This window comes from Leucoraja erinacea, chromosome 16 (genome assembly GCF_028641065.1).
Source record: "Leucoraja erinacea ecotype New England chromosome 16, Leri_hhj_1, whole genome shotgun sequence".
Lineage (NCBI taxonomy): Eukaryota > Metazoa > Chordata > Chondrichthyes > Rajiformes > Rajidae > Leucoraja > Leucoraja erinaceus.
The window spans coordinates 40,600,644-40,627,834 of NC_073392.1; the positions used below are offsets into that span (position 1 = coordinate 40,600,644).

Sequence of the window (27,191 nt, forward strand, 5' to 3'; positions counted from 1 at the left end):
GTCCCCCTCCTACTCCTTCCAAAGTCCACAATCAGTTCCTTGGTTTTGCTGGTGTTGAGGGCCAGGTTATTGTGCTGGCACCATATGGACAGTTGCTCGATCTCCCTTCTATATTCTGACTCATCCCCATCAGTGATACGCCCCACAATAGTGGTGTCGTCAGCGAACTTGGTGATGGAGTTCGCACTGTGGTTGGCTACGCAGTCATGAGTATAGAGTGAGTACAGCAGGGGGCTGAGCACGCAGCCTTGAGGTGCTCCCGTGCTGATTGTTATCGAGGCTGACACATTTTCACCAATATGAACAGACTGTGGTCTGTGGATGAGGAAGTCGAGGATCCAGTTGCAGAGGGATGCGCAGAGACCCAGTTCTGCGAGTTTGGTAACCAGCTTGGACGGGATGATTGTGTTAAATGCCGATCTGTAATTGATGAATAACAGCCTGACAGATGAGTTTTTGTTGTCTAAGTGGTCCTGTGCGGAGTGGAGGGCCAGCGAGATCGCATCCACCGTTGATCTGTTGTGGCAGTAAGCAAACTGCAGTGGGTCCAGGTTTTTGTCGAGGTAGAAGTTGATTTGCTCCATGATCAGCCTCTCAAAGCACTTTATCACCAACGGCGTTAGTGCCACTGGTCGATAGTCATTGAGGCACGTCACCTTACTCTTCTTGGGCACCGGTATAAATGATGCCCTTTTAAAGCAGGAGGGGACCTCAGACCTCAGAAGTGAGAGGTTGAAAATGTCCGTAAAAACTCCCGCCAGTTGATCCGCACAGGTTTTTAGAACACACCGGGTATACCATCAGGACCAGGTGCTTTTCGGGGGTTCACCCCTCTGAAGGATTTCCTGACATCGGCCTCTGTGACTGAGACTGAAATGCCATCACAGCGAATGGGGGATCGGGAAGGCACATCAGTATTCTCCCTGTCAAAGTATGCGTAAAACGCATTGAGCTCGTCAGGGAGTGATGTTTCACCGACATTCGAGCTGCCTCCTGGTTTCGCCTTGTAGAAGGTGAAAAAGCTGGGGCAACTCAGCGGGACAGGCAGCATCAAGACCCTACTTCAGACTGGTTAAGGATTCTGATTCTGAGCAGGCAGTGTAATTTAAAGTACACTAACATATTTCAAGTACAATAACATACCGAAATATAGATTTCCTTTCTTCTGAACTGAAGTTGAAAAACCGGTGTTGATTTTTTAAAAATCTTTATCATGAATGTCAGCTGAACTGCCTGTTTATTTTCTGTGCTCTATCGGGTCTTATTTCTCTTTGTTTCAACAAATAGGTTTAATTGACTTTATCCCAAAGGCTGACAAATAAACTGATAGAACTTAGTGCAATGCACTTTAATGGGGGTAATGCCAATTGTGAGGCATTCATGTAATAATCTATATATTACTAAATCTCTGATCTTGACTGCTTTTGGCCGATTGTGCTGCGATTTCCGAGAGATCGGCGCCACCTACGGCCGTTATTTTTGGCCACCTCGCTCAGAGCCCCCCTCCGCCGTACGAGTGCGGAGGATTTTTCCCATCGATGAAAATTGACAGAGATATTAATGTTTTTTACAAAATTCACCATTCTCTCTGCTGCCCCCGCTGGCGGCAGGGGGAGGGACTATAAAACCAGGAAGTGTCGAGCCTCATTCAGTCTCTGCCAGACCCAGAAAGCGACAGGGTCTGGCAGAGACTGAGCTGCGAATAACACTGAACGCACGTCTACTTCACGGTGAGTCCCCTCGATAAGGCTGTAAAGCGGCTGCAGCCCTTTTTAAAAAGTTTGTGTTCACAAATGAATTTTGGTTGTCGGGTGTCTGCAGCCCAATTGTTTGCCTCGCCTTGGCTTTTAAAATCGTTGCAACAGTTGGATGCCTGCCCAAGCATCCATACGACCCACAATGTCTATACCAGCCCTCTGGAAACCAGTACCTTCGGCCCACAACACCCATACTAGCGCAACAGACACCCCCCCCCCCCCCCCCCCTCCCCCCACTGGTGAGCAATATTGGAATTGGTGGTGAAGTGGAATATTGCGTTGGTGACCAGCCCTCCCGTGTGATGCTGGGACCCAACCGGTCCCACTTAGTCTAGTAAATCTTAAATGCTGGGCTTGTACACTCTGGAGTTTAGAAGGATGAGAGGGTATCTCATTGCAACATATAAGATTGTTAAGGTCTTGGACACACTAGAGGCAGGAAACATGTTCCCGATGTTGAGGGAGTCCAGAACCAGGGGCCACAGTTTAAGAATAAGGAGTAAGCCATTTAGAACGGAGACGAGGAAACATTTTTTCTCACAGAGAGTGGTGAGTCTGGGGAATTCTCTGCCTCGGAGGGTGGTGGAGGCAGGTTCTCTGGATGCTTTCAAGAGAGAGCTAGATAGGGCTCTTAAAAATAGCGGAGTCAGGGGATATGGGGAGGAGGCAGGAACGGGGTACTGATTGAGGATGATCAGCCATGATCACATTGAATGGCGGTGCTGACTCGAAAGGCCAAATGGCCTACTCCTGCACCTATTGTCTTTTGTCTTTTGAAAACCTACATAAGTATTGAAAGGAGAAAACGTTGTGAATACTCAACAGATCAGGCAGTATCTGTGGAAAGAGAAACATGTTAAATGCTTATCGGGTCTGGGAAAAGAAAACAAAAGCAAAGCGTCCCTTTTAAAATAAGACTGCAACCTCAGAATTCCATTCTGAATTGGTCCCGATGTTGGGGAAGTCCAGAACAAGGGGTCACAGTTTAAGGATAAGGGGGAAATCTTTTAGGACCGAGATGAGGGAAAACATTTTTCTCACAGAGAGTGGTGAATCTGTGGAATTCTCTGCCACAGAAGGTAGTTGAGGCCAGTTCATTGGCTATATTTAAGAGGGAGTTAGATGTGGTCCTTGTGGCTAAAGGGATCAGGGGGTATGGAGAGAAGGCAGGTACAGGATACTGAGTTGGATGATCAGCCATGATCATATCGAATGGCGGTGCAGACTCGAAGGGCCAAATGGCCTACTGCACCTATTTTCTATGTTTCTATGAAACCCCCAGATATCTCTTTATTTATATTTTTACTCATTGAGACATGCAAAGCCAGCATTTTATTCTCATCCTATCTTCTCATTTATCCAGGAGACATCCCCAAGCTCCGACGTAGCCGCTACTTTCATTCTCCGTGCTTACCACGAGTTTGATTTCTTTTTTAAACTCAGGAAAGCTCTTGGAATGAACTCGTACCATGGGACAGGGCCATAAAGAGGTATTCAGCAGCTAAGTTGACCTTTGCATGACAACTCTAATGAATACATTTCAGGACACAGTCTAGATTCAGGGTGAAGTGCAGAAGAAAATCTATTTCAGCTTCTGCTTAAAGTTTCTTTTAAGTTAGATAGATGCACCTTCTTTGTCAATGTGTAAAGTGGAAACTGTGGATCCTCATTACTTCAATATTGCATTGCTTAGTAAAGTCTATCTAAATTCATCAACCTCAAATATGTAGATTGTCAGGTTAAATCCTGCACATTACATGTCCAGTTAGAGGGAAGATGTGATTTTATTTGGCATTCTTACGTGAAGAAAACAAAGCAGACTTGTTTTATTATTTTCTTTCAAATTCAAGCAGTGCTTAATGGGCAGACTATAAAATCTTTTACATGTCTTCCATGAAAAATCTATTTCCTTTATTGGTTTTTACAGAGCCGTTTCTCAATGTTGCCACTTGATGGTGCACTGTTTCGACATGTAAATATATGTAGCTGTAAACCTGTGAATGAAGGCACATTATTCTTGGACTTCTTGGCATTGTACTAAATCTCAGCTTAATTGAGCTGAAGCACAGCAACAGAACAACGGAATGGAACAACTGATCTGGTTCACTTTCTGCCCAATAACCCTGGTCACCTTGTGCTGCCGCGAACAAAGGGGGGGCTTGGCATGGGGGTGTGGGGCGGGGCACCGTGAGGGGAGGAAGAACAAAGGAGGACTCGCTGTCAAGGTGGGGGGGGTGGGGGAGGGGAGGGGAACAAAGGGATCTGACAAGGGATACTTTGTAACTGTCAGTGCCCTTTATGTGGTGACTATTTGCATACCTTGGGTATGCAAGTAAAGAATTCACTGTGACGTGACACATCTGACGATAGAGTATTCATCATTCAATCATTAAATAATTAATTAATTCATACATTCATTCATCCATTCATTCATTCATGCATTCATCATTCATCATTCATTCATTCATTCATTCATTCATTCATTCATTCATTCATTCATTCATTCATTCATCTCCCCAACTCCTTTCTGCTCCTAGTCCCATCCCTTACAGACCTTTACTGATCTCTGACTCACCTTGTCAGGCTCTTGCAGAATGAATGGAAATTTGACCAAAAGGAAATGAAAACGTCAAAATAATCATTTAAGAGACTCTAAAATTAAGAAATCTATCTCTTTTAATGCCAATAGTCAATAACCCGTCGTTTAAACCTTCAATTATAGATAAATCATTTACACAATGGGAAAGAATGGGAATTAAAACGCTCGGAGACGTATGAATTAGGAAAATTATTATCATTTCAACAATTACAACTGAAATATAATTAGAAAAATAATCAATATTTTAAATATCTTCAAATCTGTGACTATCTGAAAAAATACACAAAAGACTATCATAACATGCCTCGAGACTTATTGGACGAAGCCATGAAGACAAAGGCTGAATCAGCAAATCTAATATCATACTTGTACAATATTATTTTAAATATAGAAATACCTACAACAGATGGTATTAGAAGAGACTGGGAACAAGAACTAGCTATAAAAATTTCAGAAGAGAGCTGGGATAAACACTTACTATATGTGCATAAATGCTCGATCAATGTACGACATACTCTAATTCAATATAAATCATTACATAGACTATATTATTCAAAAACTAAAATAAATAAACTTTTCCCCAATGTCTCACCCATTTGTGATAAATGTCAGTCACAAGGAGCTAACATAGCGCACCCTTTTGTTTTTTGTATAAAAATCCAAACATTTTGGAACAAAATATTTGAAATCTTCACAAAATTATTTAAAATAAAACTTGTACCAAAAGCAGAATGGATCATTTTTGGAATATCGGAAGGTAACCCCGAATTAAACGTGTTTCAAAAGAACTTACTTAATTACGGGCTAATAATGGGAAAAAAGCTTATACTCAAATTTTGGAAAAATGCTCCAATACCAACAATAAAAATGTGGATTTCAAACAAGTTCGAAACACTACACTTGGAAGAGATGAGACTCCTCCTAGCAGGCAAAGCAGACCACTTCCTAAAGACATTTTGCAAATGCTCAGAATGTTTATATTGGGGAAAAATTAGAGAAAGAATGATCAGAAAATACAAGGTGATGGTGAGGCTATATGAAGTGAGAATGCCTAAAATTGGAGGGAGGTGGAGAGTTAAATCTTGGTAATTAGTGAAATGGAAGCACAGTGGTGCAGCGATAGAGTTGCTGCCTTTCAATGCCAGAGATCTGGACTTGATCCTGATCACAGGTGCTGTCTTTATGGAGTCTGCATGTTCTCCCTGTGACCACATGGGTTGTCTCTGGGTACTCCTGTTTCCTCCCACATCCCAAAGACGTGCAGGTTGGTAGGTTAATTGGCCCTCGGTAAATTGTCTCTAGAGTGTAGGATAGAACTAGAGTACGGGTGACCGCTGGTCGGTGGGCTGAATGGCCTGTTCCCACGCTGTATCATTCTAAACTAAACACATCCTGGAATCCCACACTGACGGATTCATGGGTCTTTGGAACCGAGCCAAGCACTGCACCGTTTATCAGAGCTGCTCTGTGGTACTGCTAGCCTAGTTGCCTATGCTGGTTTGAAAGGGTGGATCGCAAAATCTCCAGTTACTAACATTACATTACAATGAACAGTGGCTGCACCAACCAGCTTAATGTCTCCCGGAAGGAATACATTTGCTGACGTCAGGCCAGGCACGAAGGCAACACCAACCAGTACCCATCAGGAATAACTTTAAATATTTGCATCATTTCCCCAGAAAGGTGGCATCGGATATCCATTCCTTAGATCGCAAGGTTTGAAACTTATGCCCCTGTCCCACTTAGGAAACCTGAACGGAAACCTCTGGAGACTTTGCGCCCCAAGGTTTCCGTGCGGTTCCCGGAGGTTCCCGGAGGTTTCTGTCAGTCTCCCTACCTGCTTCCACTACCTGCAACCTCCGGCAACCACCTGCAACCTCCGGGAACCGCATGGAAACCTTGGGTGGGGCGCAAAGTCGCCAGAGGTTTCCGTTCAGGTTTCCTAAGTGGGACAGGGGTATTAGCTTTCGATTTCATTTAGACACCCTCATTGCTACCTGGTTAATAAAACTATAGTAGAATTCTGCAGATGCTGGAAATGTGAACTATAAACAGGTGACTGATAATGAATGGAAGTTGAGCTGAAATATTAACATTGTCTCTTTCTCACAGTTACTTGGTGACTATTCCCAGATATACTTTTGGCCTCTAACTAAAGGCCCTGTCCCACTGACACGACTGTTCAGCGACTGTCTTCGACCTTCAAGCTCGAGGGCACTCGGCTGAAAAACCGTGAGCTGGATCGACCGTCAGCGACGAGACCACGAACCGTCTGCGCACACACAAACACATCGCAAAGGCGGGGGGCAGGGAAATCGGGGGAGCGCTGTCTGAAATTCACACGGAGCAAAGCCAAGGTGATACCCGCAATGAACAGGAAGGTAAATGACGGGCTAGCACAGATGGCTAGTACGGTAAGTAATTTAAAAAGAGCGGGGAGGGGGGAGGGGAGAAGGCGGGTAGAAGGGGAAAGAAGGGGGGGAGGAGTGGAGGCACTTTTAAGAAGCCGGACAACTTTTAATAAGGTTTAGCGGGCATTTAACATTACCGGTCGGTTTTCGTTGGTTCTGAAAACTCGTGCTTACGTTTTTTTCCCCAATGAGTCAATTAAAATGCCCGGTCAGCAAAGGAGATTTCCTATGGTTACCTCGACTACCTATAACTACATGGCGACCCCACTCCACTGCACTACGAGTTCAAAAGAACCATGCCGACCAATTTTTACTCGCGGAAAATTTTTCAGCATGTTGACAAATTTTCCTCGACCAAACTGAGGCCGCGAATACGCAGGAACTTCTCTCGAGCATTAATGGAGAATTACAGCGACCTCCACAGACCACGCATCGACCATGCTGCGAGTTTGTGGCGAGCGCAAACTCTTCGAAACTCGCAAATTTGGTCGCCGTAGCGGGACAGGCCCTTAAGTCTGCACACTTTCACCATACTCTCTCGGGTACAAACACAATCAGGGTTAGACCTGAACCACAGATGGTCATTCCTTCCCAACAGGTCACCAATAGCATTGATGACTTTGTGGAACTTCCCAGATTGGGTTAAACATGTTCACCCAGGAAAGCAGATTGGGGGAGAAAAATTAACAGCAATATGTTGTACTTCATGTTCTACAGTGGCGTTACATAGTCTGTGGAAATTCTCTGCCTCAGAGGGCGGTGGAGGCAGATTCTCTGGATGCTTTCAAGAGAGAGCTAGATAGGGCTCTTAAAAATAGCAGAGTCAGGGGATATGGGGAGAAGGCAGGAACGGGGTACTGATTGGGGATGATCAGCCATGATCACATTGAATGGTGGTGCTAGCTCGAGGGGCTAAATGGTCAACTCCTGCACCTATTGTCTATTGTCTTTTGAATTCCTATACTGAAAAAAACCCCACAAAGTGCAGGCATGACTCGGTGGGTCAGGCAGCATCCCTGGAGAACATGGATAGGTGATGTTTCGGGTTGGGACCCGTCTTCAGTCTGAAATGTTATTCTAATTGCCTTTTACAGGCCCACTAAGTTCTCCAGTTGCGCTGACCTTAAGGGAACTGAATAGTAAATTGAGATACAAAGGATGACTGATTCAGTACAGCTCATAACTCTCTATGTGACAGCACATGCATTAAGAATTGATGTAAAAACCTAAATCTGCCTTTGACATTTTCTGGCTGGTCACATTCAGACAAGCCCACTTGTTTCAGATCATTCTCAATATACACGACCGCGTGCAACCCACCTGATTCAGCCACATCTTTTATCGGCACTCCTTGTTCCAAAGCCATGAATCCTAACACGGAGAAAATCGCAAAACCAGCAACAAAGCTGGTGCCGCTGTTGAGGCAGCAGAGCATGATACAATCCCTGCAAAACAACAACATGTATTTAATGCTCCGAACAGCTTCTATGTGTAAAAAACACTTATCAGTTCACCAGTAAACAGTTCAGATAATATTCACTGAAATACAAGCAAAAAGTTATGATAATCCGAGGGGTGGAATAAAAGAGCACTCTTTCCCTCTCTTCAAAATCAAGATGATAATCTCTGCACGGTGGTGCAGCGGTAGAGTTGTTGCCAGAGACCCGGGTTCGATCCTGACTATGGGTGCTGTCTGTACGCAGTTTGTACTTTGTCCCCGTGACCTGTGTGGGTTTTCCCCGAGATCTTCAGTTTCCTCCCACACTCCAAAGACGTACAGATTTGTAGGTTAATTGGCTTGGTATAAATGTAAATTGTCCCTAGTGGGTGTAGGATTGTGTTAATGTGCGGGGATCGCTGGTCGTCACGGACTCTGTGGGCCGAAGGGCCTGTTTCGGCGCTGTATCTCTAAACTAAACTGAACTAAACTCCCCTCTGAGATACTCCCAAATTATCTCACACATCGGCTAACCTGATACAACTAAACAGTAACACCGTCTGATTACTGCAATAAGAGCACCAGAGCCAATGATAGGAAACAAAATCATTTGCAAATTGTTCTGGTTCTCTGGCTAAGTCTGCCATTGTTGGCCATCAACAGCTAACAAAGGATTAATGGGTCCAAGGTGTTTACCAGCTGAATTGCTGACATGAGAGGAACACCGTGCACTGCATTAAGGGTATCTGCATTAGGCAAAGGCAGACTTTGTTAACAGTAGTCTGGCATTCATCATCCATTCATGATAAGATATGATGTATTTGGAGAAACTGCGTTTTCAGGTGGCCAACTAATTAGTATTGAAAGTGTTATGAGCTGTGGAGTGTGCATTTATCAGGGCAAACAGAAGGAAGTAGCTTTAACATCAGCATGTAGATTAAACTGTAATGACCTGTCACCAATAAAAAGGTAATCAATAAAAAAAAAGATGGAAGGAGAGGAGAGGAGAGGAGAGGAGAGGAGAGATAGAGGAGAGGAGAGGAGAGGAGAGGAGAGAGGAGAGGAGAGGAGAGGAGAGGAGAGGAGAGGGAGAGGAGAGGAGGGGAGGAGGGAGAGGAGAGGAGAGGAGAGGAGAGGGAGAGAGGAGAGGAGAGGAGAGGAGAGGAGAGGGCAGAGAGGAGAGGAGGAGAGAGGAGAACTGGAACCCGTGTCTGGCCCACCGCCCCCTTGTGGTCGGCTGCGGGAGGCACCCCAGGGAACAAAGGACGGGTGAGAAGAGGGAAGTGGCGTCCAAGGAGGGAGACAGCTAGAGCTAGAGTGTGGACTTTGAACATGGCATTAAAACATGGTGCCTCCTGCATGTGGCTCAGTAGATTGTTCCTGTACACTCATGTACCTGATCGGGGCACGGGGGTATGGTGATACTACTGGATTGCTTGCAAGGAAAAGTATTTCACTGTGTTAACAATTAACATACGAGACAATAAAAGCACTATTGACTATTGGTAAATGGGACTTGATGGTTGGTGCGGTCAGGGTGGGTCGAAGAGCCTATGTTGAATGTCTCGATGATTCTTCTAAGAAGATATACATTTATAAAGCTTCTGAATGTTCCAAAGTACTTCACCGTCCATCAATTATGTTAAAACATAATTCATCTGTAAATTTGTGCAAAGAAATTCCTACCAAAATACAACACCTCACGTTTATAAGAATTGAAACCCATCTGCCCTTCCTCAGCCTATTAACCTATTTCATCAAGATCCCACTGTAATTCTAGTGACATCTGCAAACTTAGTTTCCATGCCATTGACACCGAGTTCATTAATATCAATAGTGAACAATGTGGACCCAGCATTAATCCCTATGGATCACTAATCCCACTTGTACTCACCTCCAGTCTGTAAAACCTTCTCTCTATCACCACCATCTCTTTCCGACCTTAAAGCCAATTTTGTATTCAATTGACCAGCTCATCTGGATTACATGCAGTTGAGCTGGTCTTTCCCTTGTAACCAAAGGAATTGTTACACTATTGCTTTACCTCCCCCATTGACTCCATCCAAGGACCTAAGCAGTATTTGCAGGTGCGGCAGTGGTTCACCTGCACCTCCTCCAACCTCATCTATTGCATCCGATGTTCTAGGTGTCAACTGCTCTACATCGGTGAGACCAAGCGCAGGCTAGGCAATCACCTCCGCTCAATTCGAAAATAACCAACCTGATCCCCCGGTGGCTCAGCACTTCAACCTCCCCCTCCCATTCCGAATCTGACCTTTCTGTCCTGGGCCTCCTCCATGGCCAGAGTGAGGCCCACTGTAAATTGGAGGATTAGCACCTCATATTTCACTTTAGCACACCCCAGCGGTATGAACATTGACTGCCCCAATTTCCGGTAGTCCTTGCTTTCTCCCTCTTTCCCCTCCCCTTCCCAGCTCTCCCACTGCCCACTGCCTCTGCCTCTTCCTTTCTTCTTCCCCCCCCCCCCCCCATCCCCTCATCAGTCTGAAGAAGGGTCTCGACCCGAAACGTCACCCATTCCTTCGCTCCATAGATGCTACCTCACCCGCTGAGTTTCACCAGCATTTTTGGCTACCTTGGATTACATGCAATGTAACTTTGCAAATGAGTCCACAATGCAGTACCTTATCGACCATGTTTACCTCACAGCTTTCATAAATCTTCTTGGTCACCTCTTCAAAAACTCATTCAAGTTGATGGGACATGATTTTGCACGCATAACTATCGCTGACTAACACGCTGACTATCCTTTATCAGTCCTTGCCTTTCCAAATGCATGAAGATCATATCTCTCAGAATCCACTCTGGTAACTTCTACACCACTGAGGTAAGGCTCACTGGTCTGTAGTTCCTAGGCTTTTCCTTGCAGTCTCTTTTACATAGAGGTACATAATTATTCACCCTGCAGTTTACAGGCTGTCGAAGTTACAAATATCTGTGCCAATGGCCCCACAATTTCTTTCCCAGCTTCACATACTGTCCTAGGATACACTTGATCAGGCCCTATGTATTTATCCACATTTATGCATTTTAAGACCTGTAGAACCTCATCATTAATATGGACACTCTTCAAGCCATCACTATTACCGTCTATTACCTTCTATGTGTTTCCAAGCATTCATGTCCTTCTCCACAATAAATACAGATGAAAAATATTCCTAGAGTTAACATCCACACCCCAATTTCCTGTACCTTCATTGATCTTTTAAGGTGCCCTAGTCTTTGCCTATCAATCCTATCAATCAATCAGTTTTATTCGTCTTTGCACTTTATGTGCAAGTGAAATGAATTTGCCAGCAGCGGTACAAAAACACAATATAAATTCAACACAAACATCCACCACAGCATTCATCACTGTGGTGGAAGGCACAAGATTTGGCCAGTCCTCCTCCGTTTTCCCCCATGGTCGGGACCTCAACCCTCCGCAGCCGCCGCTGCTGGAGTCCAGATGAGTAATAGTCCAGGTAAGTCCTGAATCGGTGTCTCCCCACCGGAGACCGCGGCTTCAGGTTGGTTTAGGCCGCAGGCTGGCGGTCGAAGATTTAAAGTTCCCGCCACGCCACGCCGCAGCCAGAAGCACCGCAGAGCGCAGGGCCAGCGGCCGAAGCTCCTCTCCAGTGGTCCACGGCGAGGGATCCCGCTCCTGATGGTAAGTCCCCACCGCATCAGTGGTAGAAGCTTCTTCTTCTCCCGGGTCCCCAACGAGGGATCCCAGGCTGCGGATGCCGCGCCAGCTGGAGCTCTGCAGACCGCGGCTTCAGGCTGCCACGGGCCAGCGAACGGAGGGCTCCCCACCGGTGAGCCCCGGCGAGGGCCCGCCCGCTCCACGCCGAGAGTCCAAGCTGCGCCCGCTGCTGAAGCCCCTGGCGTGTCTCCGTGATAGGCCACACCAATCCTTGATGTTAGGCCACGGGGGGAGGCGACATGGAAAATGTCGACTCTCCGTGGAGGATGCGACTGAAGCGGTTTCCCCCTTACCCCCCCCCCCCCCCCCCCCACCCCCCCCCCCCCCCCCCCCCCCCCACCCCCCCCCCCCCACACCCCCCCCCCACACCCCCCCCCCCCCACACACACCACCCCCCCCCCCCCACACCACCCCCCCAACCCCCCCACACCCCCCCCCCCCCCCACACAAAACAACAGAGAAACATTAAAAACATACATTTAAACACACTAAAAAAACAAGAAAAGTAGAAAAACCTGACATGCTGCTGGCAGGGCAGCCGGCTTGCCGCGCCCCCACCGTCCCCGAGTAACTCTTAGTGACACTGCCTGGTAACTCTTTTTCCCTTAATGTCCTTGAGAAATCTCTTTGGATTCTCAGTCTGAAAAAGGGTTTCGGCCCGAAACGTTGCCTATTTCCTTCGCTCCTTAGATGCTGCTGCACCCGCTGAGTTTCTCCAGCACTTTTGTCTACCCTCTTTGGATTCTCCTTTACCTCATCTGCCAAAAAGCTATCTCATATATCCTTTTTGCACTCTTGACTTCCATATTAATTGTACTCTTACACTCCTCAAGGGATTCACTTCATCCTGGCTGCCTGTACCTGACATATGCCTCAGTCTTTTTCTTGTCCATGGCCTCAATATCTCATGTCATCCCAGGTTCCTTACTCCTACCAGCCTTGCCCTTCACTCAACAGGGGCATGTTGGCCCTGAACTCTTGTTACCTTACTTTTAGAAGCTTCCCATTTACCAGACTTCCACTGCCTGCATCTGCCACCCCAAATTAAATTCTGAAAGGTCCAGTCTATTGCCATCAAAATTGACCCAGCCCGAATTCAAGATTTCAATTTTTGAATCAGTCCTGTCTTTTTCCATAACTATTTCTTGATTCATACGGGTGTCAGAGGTTATGGGGAGAAGGCAGGACAATGGGGTTAGGAGGGAGAGGTGGATCAGCCATGATTGAATGGCAGAGTAGACTTGATGGGCCTAATGGCCTAATTCTTCTCCTAATCCTTATGATCTTTGTCCTTATGACCCATTTTTAAACTAATAGAATCATGGCCACCGGTCCGACAGTGCTCCCCCCACCAACAACTCAGTCACCTGCTCTGCCTTACTTCCCAAGAGGAGGTCAAACTTTGCCCTTTACATTCATAGGGCCATGCACATATTAATTGAGAAATGTTTCCTGTACGCATGAACAAATTCCACCTTATCCAAGTCCTTCGCACTATGACAGTCTGTGTCGATATTTGGAAAGTTAAAATCTCCCACAATTATGACCATAGTATTCTTGCCACTTTCGATGGTTATTTCCACCTCCCTGCTGACTACCGGAGGGGGCACCTGTATTACAATCCAGCTAACAGCAGACAGCAAGTCTAAAGGGCCTGTCCCACTTTCACGACCTAATTCATGACCTTTTTTGCTCGTGGACATTTTTCATCATGTTGAAAAAATGCCCCGACCTACTTGATGCCACGAGTACCCACGACTAGCATCATGACCTGCTGCGACCTACCTATGACCTCGTGACGACCATGCTGCGAGTATGAGTCAAGGGCTAACTCAGCAGAGGTCGTGAAAGTGGGACAGGCCCTTACGGAAGTATGAAGAAGGGTCTCAACCCGAAACGTCACCCATTCCTTCTCTCCAGAGATGCTGCCTGTCCCGCTGAGTTACTCCAGCATTTTGTGTCTGTGTAAGGAAGAAGAAACTAAGTTTGTGCCAAAATACTTCATTTTGGCAGAATAGAGGCGAATGTCTATCTGGACCCAAGTGTAAAAATCACGCATTTTTATTTGTCACTATTTTGCCCTTCTTATTGTTTAAGCTCACTTTTAGTAAAATTATGTGGGACTAACAAGGGAAGTAAAATGGCCAAAGACAGATGATAATTCTTAAAAGGGCTGCTAAATTGATATATCTATTTCCCTGTAAACCCATCTTCCAAACTTGGTGGAAAAGCTATTCACTTTCACATTCGCAGTGTGGGTGGGAAATAGAGATTTTGGGATAGAGCAGGCCAATAGACGACCCATCTGTCTGAAGACTAGTGAAGTGGGGGCAATGTGCATAGGGGGGAGGGTTTACGTTTGGCTCCAAAATCCAGGGCCCCGTGCATAAGGCAGATGCAGAGAATTAAAGCTTACGGCTGACTCCACACACAGCTGTTCCTCTCCATTGAAGTTAATGAATCTATGCCAGGTATGACCTGAGAGCTGAGCGCAGCCAGTATTTAGTACCGGGGGAAAAATATCGTATGCCACCCGCAGGCATCCTGAAAACAGACTGAGTTACAGTTGCTGCTATTTCCCTGATGAACTGGAAAATCTGCAGTTAGGGAGACACCATGATATCTCTGCACCTGCCTGCAAAAGCAGCTGAAAGAGCTCAGTATCATCTGTCTCAGTATGCAGATATATACTCCCCATTGATCAGTTCATCCACATAGTAACAATATCAACCAGTAATATTTCCAATGCCATCGCAATTAGTACAGTTACTGGATATCTCTTACAACTGCATATTTAGCAATCTGCCTTAAGTTTCTACCTATGTCCCATTTTGCACAAAATCATGAAAATAGTTAAAATGATCAAATTTGAATAATAACCTATTTAATTTGTACCTTTGAAACAACAAAACATTGGAAAGTGCTTCCTAAGAGGAAGCAACAGAGTTCCATTTACTATTGTCAAATGTGCAACATGGTACGGCCACAGCATGTACATCCAAGCATAAATTCAAAAGGTCCAGCATAAGCAAATTTCATCCTTGTTTCTGTGGGGTTGATATTTTTTAGTTCCATAGTTATAGGAAATAATCCGATCTTAAAGGGGCCCAAGAATAGAGTGCATCGGTATTCATGCTTGTAACAACATATATTATCTATTGGACTTCCAAATAATGACAACATTAAAAAAATAAAGGTTTAATTTAGTTTAGAGATACAACGCAGAAACATACCCTTGGGCCAAGTGCAACAATGATCCCCGCACACTCACGCCATCCTCCACGTGCTGGGGACAATTTACAATGATACCAAGCTAATTAACCTACAAACCTGTACGTCTTTGGAGTGTGAGAGTAAACTGGAGATCCTGGAGAAAACCCACGCAGGTCACGGAGAGAACGTACAAACTCTCTACAGGCAAGCCCCTGTGACCAGGATTGAACCCAGGTCTCTGGCGCTGTAAGGCAGCAACTCTACCGCTGCGCCACCATGATAACAGGTCTACAAACAGCCATGAGGCTTGCTGCAAATGTGTAGGAAGGAATTGCAGATGCTGGTTTAAACCAAACATAGACACAAAAATGCTGGAGTAACTCAGCGGGTCAGACAGCATCTCTAGAGAAAACAATTGCACATTTTTCCATATTATAAATGTAGGAAAATCAAGAAGCAAATGAACAAGCTCTGGATCAAGCTTCAGTCAGAGGGCGGTGAATCTGTGAAATTCTTTGCCACAGAAGGCTGTGGAAGCAAAGCCAGTGGATATATTTAAGGCAGCGATAGATAAGTTCTTGACTATTACGGGTGTCAGAGGTTATGGGGAGAAGGCAGGAGAATGGGGTTAGGAGGGAGAGATAGATCAGCCATGATGGAATGGCGGAGTAGACTTGATGGGCCGAATGGCCTGATTCTACTCTTATCTCTTATCAAGAGATCTTTTAATATCGGACACTGAAATAAAATGTCCCAGATATTCCTGAGTAGTTAAGGCAGTAATTATTTAACAATTTGGGATTCCTGCTTACGAATATATGAATAATGAGGTCTCAAACCTCCTCAGAGATCACCTTTGCCTTCACAACTGCAAGTGCTGGTTTTATCAGTCCCTTTTCTCCAGAGATGCTGCCTGCCCCACTGAGTTACTCCAGCACTGTGTTCGTCTTCAGACCAGGTAACATACCTGTAACTCACAGGTTTTGTCATTCCCAAAGTTACAATGGATATGGTTAGGTGTGAAGACACAGGGCAGATTTCAGGTAATTTACAATTTTCTTGAATTTAATTTGGTTTTAATAATTAAGGAAAGTGAAGAGTTTAAGTTAAAGCAATTTTAAAAGCTTTTGAACGTTTATGGATGCTAGATGTATTCGCAAACATTCTAGCTGTTTGGTGGTTTTGATGATCAGCTCATTTTGCATGTAAGTTAATCAGCTGTTAAAACATATTTGAGTGATATACATCAGACTGTCCTGACTTCGCAAGGCCTCAACAATTTGGTTAGAGCCAGCTTCAGTTAGGATGTTGCCACTGGAGGATCTGCTGTTGGGCTAGTGGGCAGAGAAGTAGCAAGTTCCATTACCACACCACTCCCAGGAAAACATCTTGGTCGGCACGGTGACGCAGCGGTAGAGTTGCTGCCTTACAGCGCCAGAGACCCGGGTTCAATCCTGCCTGTATGGAATTTGTTTAAATTCTCCCCTTGACCTGCGTGGGTTTTCTCCGAGATCTTCGGTTTCGTCCCACAATCGAGAGACGTACAGGTTTGTAGGTTAATTGGTTTGGTATAAATGTTAATTGACCCAAGGGTATGTAGGGTAGTGTTAATGTGCGGGGGTCGCTGGTCGATGCGGACTCAGTGGTGCCGAAAGGCCTATTTCTGAGCTGTATCTCTAAACTCAACTAAATGCTGGGCCATTATATGGATCTCCCAAGCTTTCATAGCAGAAGATTAAAAAATCCTGCAATTGTTGCTTAATCTTGAGATCATAAGATTGTTTTATTTGCATTGGAACTGCAATGGAACATTACAACGCTAAACAAGATTCTCTACACTTCTCTTCAAATCACTGGTCGTTATCACAATGAGCAAACCTTCCACAGCAACTATGGAGAATGCTCATGTGTGGATATCCACTGTCATGGGGTCATTGTTGTCAGTGATCCATTGCAAAGTGTGATGTTTAGTGGTCTTCTCTGGTACAGTCTTCAGAAATCTATGAGAACATTTGGTGTTTATGACCAAGTCTTGCTGTAAAAATCCTTGAAGATACTAAGCTTTTTTTTTTTAATAGAACTCAAAGTGCTGGAACAGGTTAGCTGGTCAAGCAGCATCTTAGAGATTTAGCACTTAGCACCATGTGTTTTATACAAACCCCAGCTGCTGCTGTTCCTTGTATCTCCAAGCTTTTTTTGGCTTATGTGCAATTTTGTCTGCTTTGATGTACTAAACTACAATGACTACCAGCATCTGCAATTCCTTGTGTCTATTATGACGACTTACCAATCTCTGTGACCATGAAATTAAGTTCATGTGAACTGATCATAATTCCCTCAGATGAATTTTAAGAGCTTTGTGCCTGCACATAATCCATATCCCTCCAATCCCTGCATATTCATATACCATTTTGTTTCCTAATGGATCATAAGGTTCCTTATGAGATCATAAGATGCTTTCAAGAGAGAGCTAGATAGGGCTCTTAAAAATAGCGGTCAGGGGATATGGGGAGAAGGCAGGAACGGGGTACTGATTGGGGGTGATCAGCCATGATCACATTGAAGGGCCAAATGGCCTACTCCTGCACCTATTATCTATTGTCTATAAATGATAGGAGCAGGATTAGGCCATTCGGCCCATTGCCACCATTCAATCATAGCTGAACTATCCCTCCCTCCTAACCCCATTCTCCTGCCTTCTCTGAATAACCCCCGACACCCGCACTAATCAAGAATCCATCAATCTGTCTTAAAAATATCCACTGACCTGACCTCCACAGCCTTCTGTGGCACAGAATTCCAGTGTGTCGTGGAGCTGTTTATTGAACCACAACTGTTTACAGCTGCTGCCCCAGAGGCACTGACTGTCCTTCCATTCCTAGGTAGGCAAAAATGCTGGAGAATCTCAGCAGATGAGGCAGCATCAATAGAGTGAAGGAATAGGTGACGTTTCGGGTCGAAAACCCTTCTTCAGAGTGAATTCCATAGATGCTGCCTCACCCGCTGAGTTTCTCCAGCATTTTTGTGTACCTTCGATTTTTACAGCATCTGCAGTTTTTTCTTAAAGAGTCCTTCCATTCCTGATACCTTCAGCATTATGTTGGCTGTAAAATGCTGTGGGATCTCCTGAAGGTAATGGGAGCCACCTTCAGAAGATCAGAATTGATTGGAACCTAATTCTGGCCTAATTCTGCTCCAGCACTTATGATCTTATGACCTGATGCTCTTAAAATTCAGAAATATTCATCTAAATTTCATTATCTGCTCCAAATTACTTTAATGATGGAACAAAAGAAAAAAAAATAGTGATTTTCGAAAGCATCCATTTGACGGTCAGTCTTTTGCAATCTCTCACTTAACTGAGACGAGTTTGATAAGGTAAGCTTCCATTGGTGTAGGCACAAGGTCATGAGGTCATACGTGATAGGAACAGAATTAGGTCATTCGACCCATCAAGTCTGTTCCGCCATTCAATCATGGCTGATCTATCTCTCCCTCCTAACACCATTCTATCTATCTCTGCCTTCAAAATATCCATCAACTTGGACTCCACAGCCTTCTGTGGCAAAGAATTCCACAAATTCATCTCCCTCTGACTAAAGGCATTCTTCCTCATCTCCTTCCGGAAGGAACATCGTTTAATTCTGAGGCTATGACCTCTAGTCCTAGACTCTGCCACTAGTGGAACCATCCTCCACATCCACTCTATCCAAGCCTTACAATATTCTGTATGTTTCAATGAGGTCCCCCCTCATACTTCTGAGCTCCAGCAAGTACAGGCCCAGTGACATCAAACACTCATCATATGTTAACCCACTCATTCCTGGGATCATTCTTGTAAACCTCCTCTGGGCCCTCTCCAGAGCCAGCACATCCTTCCTCAAATATGGCGCCCAGAATTGCTCACAATATTCCAAATGCGGCCTGGCCAACGCCTTATAGCACCACATCCCTGTCTTTGTATTCTAACCCTCTTGAAATAAATTCCTTTGAAGATGGAACTGAAGAAAACCATATTGAGAGTAGGGAAGATTCAAACAAGGGGACATGATTTGAGAATTAAGGGACAGATGTTTAGGGGCAACATGAGGGGAAGCATCTTTACTCAGAGAGTGGTAGCTGTGTGGATTGAGCTTCCAGTGGAAGTGGTGGAGGCAGGTTCGTTTTTATCTTTTAAAAATAAATTGGATAGGTATATGGATGGGAAATTTTTTCACGCAGAGAGAGGTGAATCTCTGGAACTCTCTGCCACAGAGGGTAGTTGAGGCCAGTTCATTGGCTATATTTAAGAGGGAGTTAGATGTGGCCCTTGTGGCTAAGGGGATCAAAATGGAAGGCAGGTACGGGATACTGAGTTGGATGATCAGCCATGATCATATTGAATGGCGGTGCAGGCTCGAAGGGCCGAATGGCCTACTCCTGCACCTAATTTCTATGTTTCTATGTTTCTAAAGGAATGGAAGGTTATGGTCTGAGTGCAGGTAGATGGGATTAGGTGAGAGTAAGTGTTCGGCACGGACTTGAAGGGCTGAGATGGCCTGTTTCCGTGCTGTAATTGTTATATGGTTATATGGTTATCCCAGGGTAGGTGTGAGAATTAGGGCGCTATAATTTGTCTTTCTATCTCCTTTTCTGTCCGATACATTCTTCATTCTCCTCTTTACATAGAAAATAGGTGCAGGAGGAGGCCATTCATTGTGATCATGGCTGATTGTCCCCAATCAATAACCCGTGCCTGCCTTCTCCCCATATCCCTTGATTCCACTAACCCCTAGAGCTCTATCTAACTATTTTCTCCCATTTCTCCCTCCCTGTGCTGTAAGTGTTCGGCACGGACTAGAAGGACCGAGATGGCCTGTTTCTGTGCTGTAATTGTTATATGGATATATGGTTATAAACATAGCAATTTTCAAAAGCATCCATTTGACAGTCATTCATTTGCACTTTCTCACTTAAACGAGACGTGGGTGGGACAATGTAAGCTACCATTGTTGTAGTAGCTCATGGTTTATATTTGCAGGGCATTCTCGGGTGCGTTGCCAACTTTTTGATTTGATACAGGAGAGAATTAATACCAACCACTCAACAAACATTAGGACATCAAACCACCTCTTCTTCCATTAACAATGAGTGCCTTTGACGCTCAAAGCATAACATGGGCTCTTAAGCTTGATGATCAACTAAAGGGGCTGTCCCACTTGGGCAACCTAATTGGCGAGTTTAGAAGGGTTTAGGAGAGTTTGAAAAAAATGTCACGTTGAAGACCCCCTTAGACTATGTTGAAGACGAGCTTCGACTAGCTACGACTAACTTCGGGAAAATTGGACACCGAATAGTAGAGAGTGAAGATGACCTCCTTCGATCTCCTTTGACCTCCTTCGACCTCCCTTCGACTATGATGAAGACTATCTACGACTACCTCCGACTACCCTCGATTACCTATGACTAACATGCCGACCTACTACGACTAAACCTACGAGTAAAAAAAATATCGATTTTTTCCATGGCGACCTTTTTTTACTCGCGGGCATTTTTTAACATGTTGAAAAAAACGCCGCGACCTAGCTGAGGCCTCGAGTGCGCGGAGACCACTCTCGAGCATGAAGGAGAGTTACAAAGACCTTCTACAACCTCATGTCGACCATGCTGCGAATATGAGTCGAGGGCAAACTCGCCAGAACTCGCAGATTAGGTCGCCCAAGTGGGACAGCCCCGTAACAATTCTTGCTTTTAACCCAATCAACAAATAATTCCATCCCACCTGTATGGAATTGTTCATTCATTTGTTACTGTTCAACCAAAGTAAATTGGAGTTTGTGCTTCACACAAATCATCATCTGATGTTCCAGCTCTTATTCCAAGGACGGTTCGAGTCAACTGGAAGATTTTTATTTTCTTTGTTCTTTGTCAGTCCAACATTCCAGGGGCCGGGAATAACAGAAAGATTCCATGGGGCAAAAGTCTGCATTAAGGGGCCTCTGTTCTGATTGATTTACCCTGGAAGCTGATTCAGTGGACAACACAAAGACAACAAAATGGCAGCTGTCCCTGTGGTGTAGGAACATTCCATAGAGATGCAGGGACATGGGGCACTAGGGCTGGGCATGTGGTCTCCAGGGACCTCTGTCAATCTACCTTGTTCTTCACTCCAATGAAAAATTAAGAGCAGAGAGCTGGCATGTGCCTGTACCAAACTTCCAGCACAGGGCGGCCTACCCCAGAACAGACTGAGTGCTGTTTGAGAGCCTGGTTTTCAAGTTGGACAAAGAGCAAAACTTCTTGGGTTGTGCTTTGGCCTGTGAGTAGGGCTGTCGTGGGACAGGACAGTCAGGTGGGAGCCAACGTTGCAATTTGAAAGGCTGAGAGAGCCATTGTTGAGAATGGTGCAGAATCAACTGCAGATTTTGAAGGGAATTAGATAAATATTTGGAGGTAAAATATTTTACAGAACTCTGGTGAAAGATCTGGGGTATTGGGGCAGATTTGATTGCTCTACAATGGGTGGTACACGTAACATGCTCTGTAGCCTCCTTCTGTGATACAAGAATTCTGTCGTACAATTCTAGATAGCTGGAAGTTATTATTTGATAAACTTCAACCATTTATATATTTCAACCATTTTCAATCATTTGAGTATTATTGCAAGTTTCAAGTTCACACTGGATATTATCATCCATTCACCAGTACTTATACCAATCTAATATCTACAGCATGGCTGTGGACCTGTGAAGGGGCTGTCCCACTTCGGCGACCTAATTGGCGAGTTTAGAAGAGTTTGAAAAAATGACATGTTGAAGACCTTCTTCAACTATGTTGGAGACCTCCTTAGATTACGTGGAAGACCAACTAGCTACGTCTAACTTCGGGAAAATTGGACACGGAATAGTGGAGAGTGAAGACGACCTCCTTCGATCTCGATCGACCTCCTTCGACTATGATGAAGACTATCTACGACTACCTTCGACTACCCTCGATTACCTACGACTAACATGCCGACCTACTACGACTAAACCAACGAGTAAAAAAAAAAATCGATTTTTTTCCATGTCGACCTTTTTTTACTCGCGGCCATTTTTTAATATATTGCAAAAAACCGCCGCGACCTAGCTGAGGCCTCGAGTACGCGGAGACCACTCTCGAGCATAAAGGGCCGTTGCGAAGACCTCTTACGACCTCGTGTCGACCATGCTGCGAGTATGAGTCAAGGGCAAACTCGCCAGAACTCGCAGATTAGGTCGCCCAAGTGGGACAGCCCTTAATAAATTTCCTTGTTCGGTGCATGGGACACTGTGGTTATTCACAGGTTTTCACATTTTCTCCTCTTAAAGGAAAGCTAGCAACCACTGTGTCTATAGCAGATGTAAACATAACATCAGTCTCAAAGTCTGATTCACCCGATTATATAACTGCTCCTAACTTTAAAAACTAATTACACAAACTCTGTCCTTCTTGAGTTGAGGAGACTCATTGTCAAACTGGTTGTGTTGGAAAATTAGAGCTTTCTGCCTCGGTCTCACTGTTCTACATAACCTCCTGTAGTGTGTCCATTTAATTTTAAGAGCCAAAAAAGTATTATTCTCTTCCCCACTGTCAACCCCCTATGGAGGACCGACTTGATGATCTGTCAACCAAGGGCACGACCTTCAACAAGAGATGTAAGAAGGGTCTCGACCTGAAACGTCACCCATTCCTTCTATCCAGAGATGCTGCTGTCCCGCTGAGTTACTCCAGCATTTTGTGTCCATGCTCTTTAAAAGATGCCTCAGCTTCGTCACTGCCAACTTAAGCTAATCTTCCCCCTGTATTCCACAATTGAAAGAGGGCGGTGGAGGCCGGTTCTCTGGATACTTTAGAGAGAGAGAGATAGAGAGGGCTCTTAAAGATATGGGGCGAAGGCAGGAACGGGGTACTGATTGGGATGATCGGCCATGATCACATTGAATGGCAGTGCTAGCTTGAAGGGCCGAATGGCCTACTCCTGCACCTATTGTCTATTGAAATGTTGAAAATGTGTATCTCTCTGGAATATGCTAAAAATACGCTACTATCTTAAACCAATAGGGTATTTTAGTCTAGTTTAAAGATACAGCGCAGAACCAGGCCCTTCGGCCCACCGAGTTCGTGCCGATCAGCGACCCCCACATATTAGCACTAACGTGCACACTTGAGGGGCAATTTTTACATTTACCAATCCAATTAACCTACAAACCTGTACGTCTTTGGAGTGTGGGAGGAAACCGAAGATCTCGGAGAAAACCCACGCGGTCACGGAGAGAATGTACAAACTCCGTACAGACAGCACCCATAGTCGGGATCGAACCCGGGTTTCTGGCGCTGCACGTGCTATAAAACAGCAACTCTACCGCTGCGCCACCGCGCCGGTTGTGTTCGTGTATGTAATTCAGTTCACCAATTTGTTTGGGGTTCCAGCTCGTGGATCTCCAGTTAATTTGTCTGATTCTGGTAGTTAGCTTTTAGTGATCGTATTCTAACTATATTGCAACATCATAATATTATCGGACATCATTAATAATTTCCAGAGCAGATAGGTGAGCTAAAATAAACACCAGTTGATAACTGAAACAAAACCAAGAGTGCTGGCATAAATCAGCAGGTCAAGCAACATCTGTGGAGGCAGAAGGAACAAGGTTACATTGGAGTCATCTCCCTGTATCAGGACGGAGAGGGAAGAGTAGAATTGCCAGTGTGTAGCACATTGAGGGGTGGGGGGCAGATATTGGTAGGCAATGTGTAGTATGAGACAGGACGGGGATGATAGGCTCTTGGAGCCAGCTGGAGGTGGGGAAGGAACAGAAGCTGGTCAGTGATAGATGGAAGACCAACACAAAGAGCTGGAGAAGCTCAGCGGGTCAAACAGCATCTCTGGAGAGAAGGAATAGGTCACCCATTCCTTCTCTCCAGAGATGCTGCCTGTCCCGCTGAGTTACTCCAGCTTTTTGTGTGTATCTTTGATTTAAATCAGCATTTGCAGTTCCTTCTGACATGGTGATAGATGGAACCAGATGAGGAGGAAATGAAGGGAGATGCAGTCAAGTGGGGAACGGAGAGTATGAGAAGTGACAGATTTAACTCTGAGGTCGGCCCTATAGAGTTTAACTCGGAGATGGCCCTGTAGAGTTATGTAAAATCATGAGGGGCATAGATAAGGTGGATGGTCACACTCTTTTTCGCACAGTAAGGGAGTTTAAAACTTGAGGACATAGGCTAATGCCCCTGTCCCACTTAGGAAACCTGAACGGAAACCTATGGAGACTTTGCGCCCCACCAGACGTTTCCGTGCGGTTCCCGGAGGTTTTTGTCAGTCTCCCTAATGGTCGAAAGTGGTTTCCGCTTATTCTATGTTCCGGCGATTATTTCAAAAAATTCAAAACCGGCCGCGACTAAAAATAGGTTGCCGTTTTAAAAACCGGTAATTTTTTAGTCGAAGCCGGTTGCGATGCTGGTTGAAGGTGGTTGCCGGAGGTTGCAGGTGGTTGCCGGAGGTTGCAGGTAGTGGAAGGTAAGACCAAAAAGAGTGGTGGGCATCCAGATGAGCTGCGAGATAAGCTGCAGATTTGCAGAGTGCAATTACAATGTTTAAAATATATTTGCACAGGTTCATGGACAGACAAGGTTTGGTGGGACATGGGTAAAATGTAAACAATTGGGGCTAGTTCAGATTGGTTGTCATGGGCGCGTTGGGCTGCGTCACTCTGAAAGCTGTTGGAGAGGGGGTGGATGATACATGGATCTAGGTGAGCAGAGGGAGATGATGGAGATACAGTAAACAAAGAAAGAAAAAAACTAAGTGGACAGCCATGTGAGTTTGTGGAAGGTCATATGGAATTAGGCCATTCAGCCCATTGTCTACTCTGCTAATCAATCATGGTTGATCTATCTCTCCATCCTAACACAATTCTCCTGCCTTCTCCCCATAACCTCTAACACCCGTACTAATCAGATTTGATCTATCTCTGCCTTAAAAATATTCACTGACTTGGCCTCCACAGCCTTCTGTGGCAAAAAATTCCACAGATTCACCACCCTCTGACTAAAGAAATTTCACCTCATCTCCTTCCTAGAAGAACATCCTTTAATTCTGAGGCTATGACCTCTAGTCCGAGACTCTCCCACTAGTGGAAACATCCTCTCCACATCCAAGGGAGTATCGGTGGGTGGGTGTTACCTGAAATAGGAAAGACCAATATTTATAACGGTGGGTTGTAAGCTAGCCAAGCACAACGTGAGGTGGAGACACAGGAATCTGCAGATGTAGGAATCCTGAACAAAGAACAACCACAGGAGGAACTCAGTGGGTCAGGCAGCATTTGTGGAAGGAAATGGGCAGACGACATTACGGGTTTGGACACTTTGAGATGTTGTCCTTCCAATTTGCATTTTTCCTCTCCCGAGCAACAGACATGAGAAAGGTCAATGTGGGCGTGGGAAGGTGAAATGAAATAACATGTAACGGGAAACTCAGGAAGACCACTGCAACAGAGGGCAGGTGCTCTGCAAGGAATGGGTGACGTATCGGGTGGAGACCCTTCTTCAGAAACGCCACCCATTCCTTCTCCCCAGAGATGCTGCCTGTCCCGTTGAGTTACTCTAGCATTTTGTGTCTATCTTTGGTTTAAACCAGCATCTGCAGTTCCTTTCTACACTGCAAAATGGTCGCCTAGTTTATGATTGGATATACCAATGCAGAGTAGACTACATTACAGGCACCAAATGCAGTAGATCAGGTTGGAAGAAATCCAGGTGAGCCTCTGCTTCACCTGGATGGGCTGTTTTTGACCCTGGCTGGTGGTGAGGGGGTAGGTAAAGGGTCAGATGTTGCATCTCCTGCAGTTGCATTGGGAAGTGCTCGGGGATAGGGTGGGGGTAGGTAGCAAGATATGATCAGACCAGGGAGTGACACAAAGAGTGGTGGTGGGATCACAATGGGACTGGCGGAGATGGTGAAAGTCAATGCGTTGGGTGTGAAGGTGTGAAAGATGAGAACCAACATCACTCCATTGCTATCGTCAAGTCACGCTTATTCGTCACATACACATACGAGATGTGGAGTGAAATGAAAAGTGGCAATTGTGGAAAAAAACAGAATGGAACAGAATCACATATTCACATATTATATATTTGTGGGAGAGAAGAAAAAGGAAAAAAACAGCGTTTTTTTAAAAGACACCACACAACAGCTCTGGGGAGATCGGGCATGCGTAAAATGGAGTTTATCTATTCATGCTTCAGAATTGAAAATGCTTCTACATAATAGCACAATATTATTCAATGCTAATGTGAAAGATAAAAAGATTCAAGAGGACATTTTTGGGACTGGGATGGATGGGACTTTTTGCCCTGAAATGCCAGAGGTTGAGAGATGGCCTTATGGTGGTATATACATTCTTGAGTGTTAGAGATAAGGTGGATGGGTACAATCTCACCGTAAGGGAGTCTAAACATTGAGGGCATGCATAGGCTTAAGGAAAAATGATTTAAATGGGACCTGCTGGGCAATTCCTTTACAAGGATATCCAGATGAGCTGCTGGATGAGGCTGGAGAGCTGTAGAGCTCAATTACAAATTTTAAAGCAATCGTTTTCCATCACTGTGGAAAACAATATGCGAGAACTTTATCTCAGTTTAGTTTATTGTCACGTGTACCGAGGTACAGTGAAAATATTTTTTTGCGTGCATAGAAACAATACATGATTACAATCAATCCATTTACAGTGTTTAGATACATAAAGGAATAACATTTAGTGCAAGGTAAAGTCAGCAAAGTCCGATCAAGGATAGTCCAAGGGTCACCAATGAGGTAGATAGTACAGGTGCACAACCTTTTATCCAGTGTTCCGGAAACCGAAAAACTCCGAAAACCGGCCATTTTTTCCAGGATGTCATCTGCACACCAAATCTGCGTTTGGCGCCAAACTTGACCCGAAACGACCCACGGTCAACCCAGGTCTGTACTACTGTAGTGGCTGCCTCCTCCCCAGAGACCGGGGAGACACTTAAACATCTGTAAATCATTGCTTAAATGTTAGTCAGTTAGTTTGGAGGACTT

The 27,191-nt window shown here is 45.0% G+C and overlaps 1 protein-coding gene across 1 annotated transcript in view; it reads right to left on the reverse strand.

Moving 5' to 3' along the window:
- slc6a11b (solute carrier family 6 member 11b) overlaps window positions 1-27,191 on the reverse strand; it is a 187,162-nt gene that overhangs the window by 33,065 nt on the left and 126,906 nt on the right. Inside the window, exon 9 of the mRNA XM_055648238.1 lies at window positions 8,088-8,212. Within this exon, the coding sequence (XP_055504213.1) occupies window positions 8,088-8,212 (125 nt within the window). The remainder of the gene's footprint in view (window positions 1-8,087; window positions 8,213-27,191) is intronic.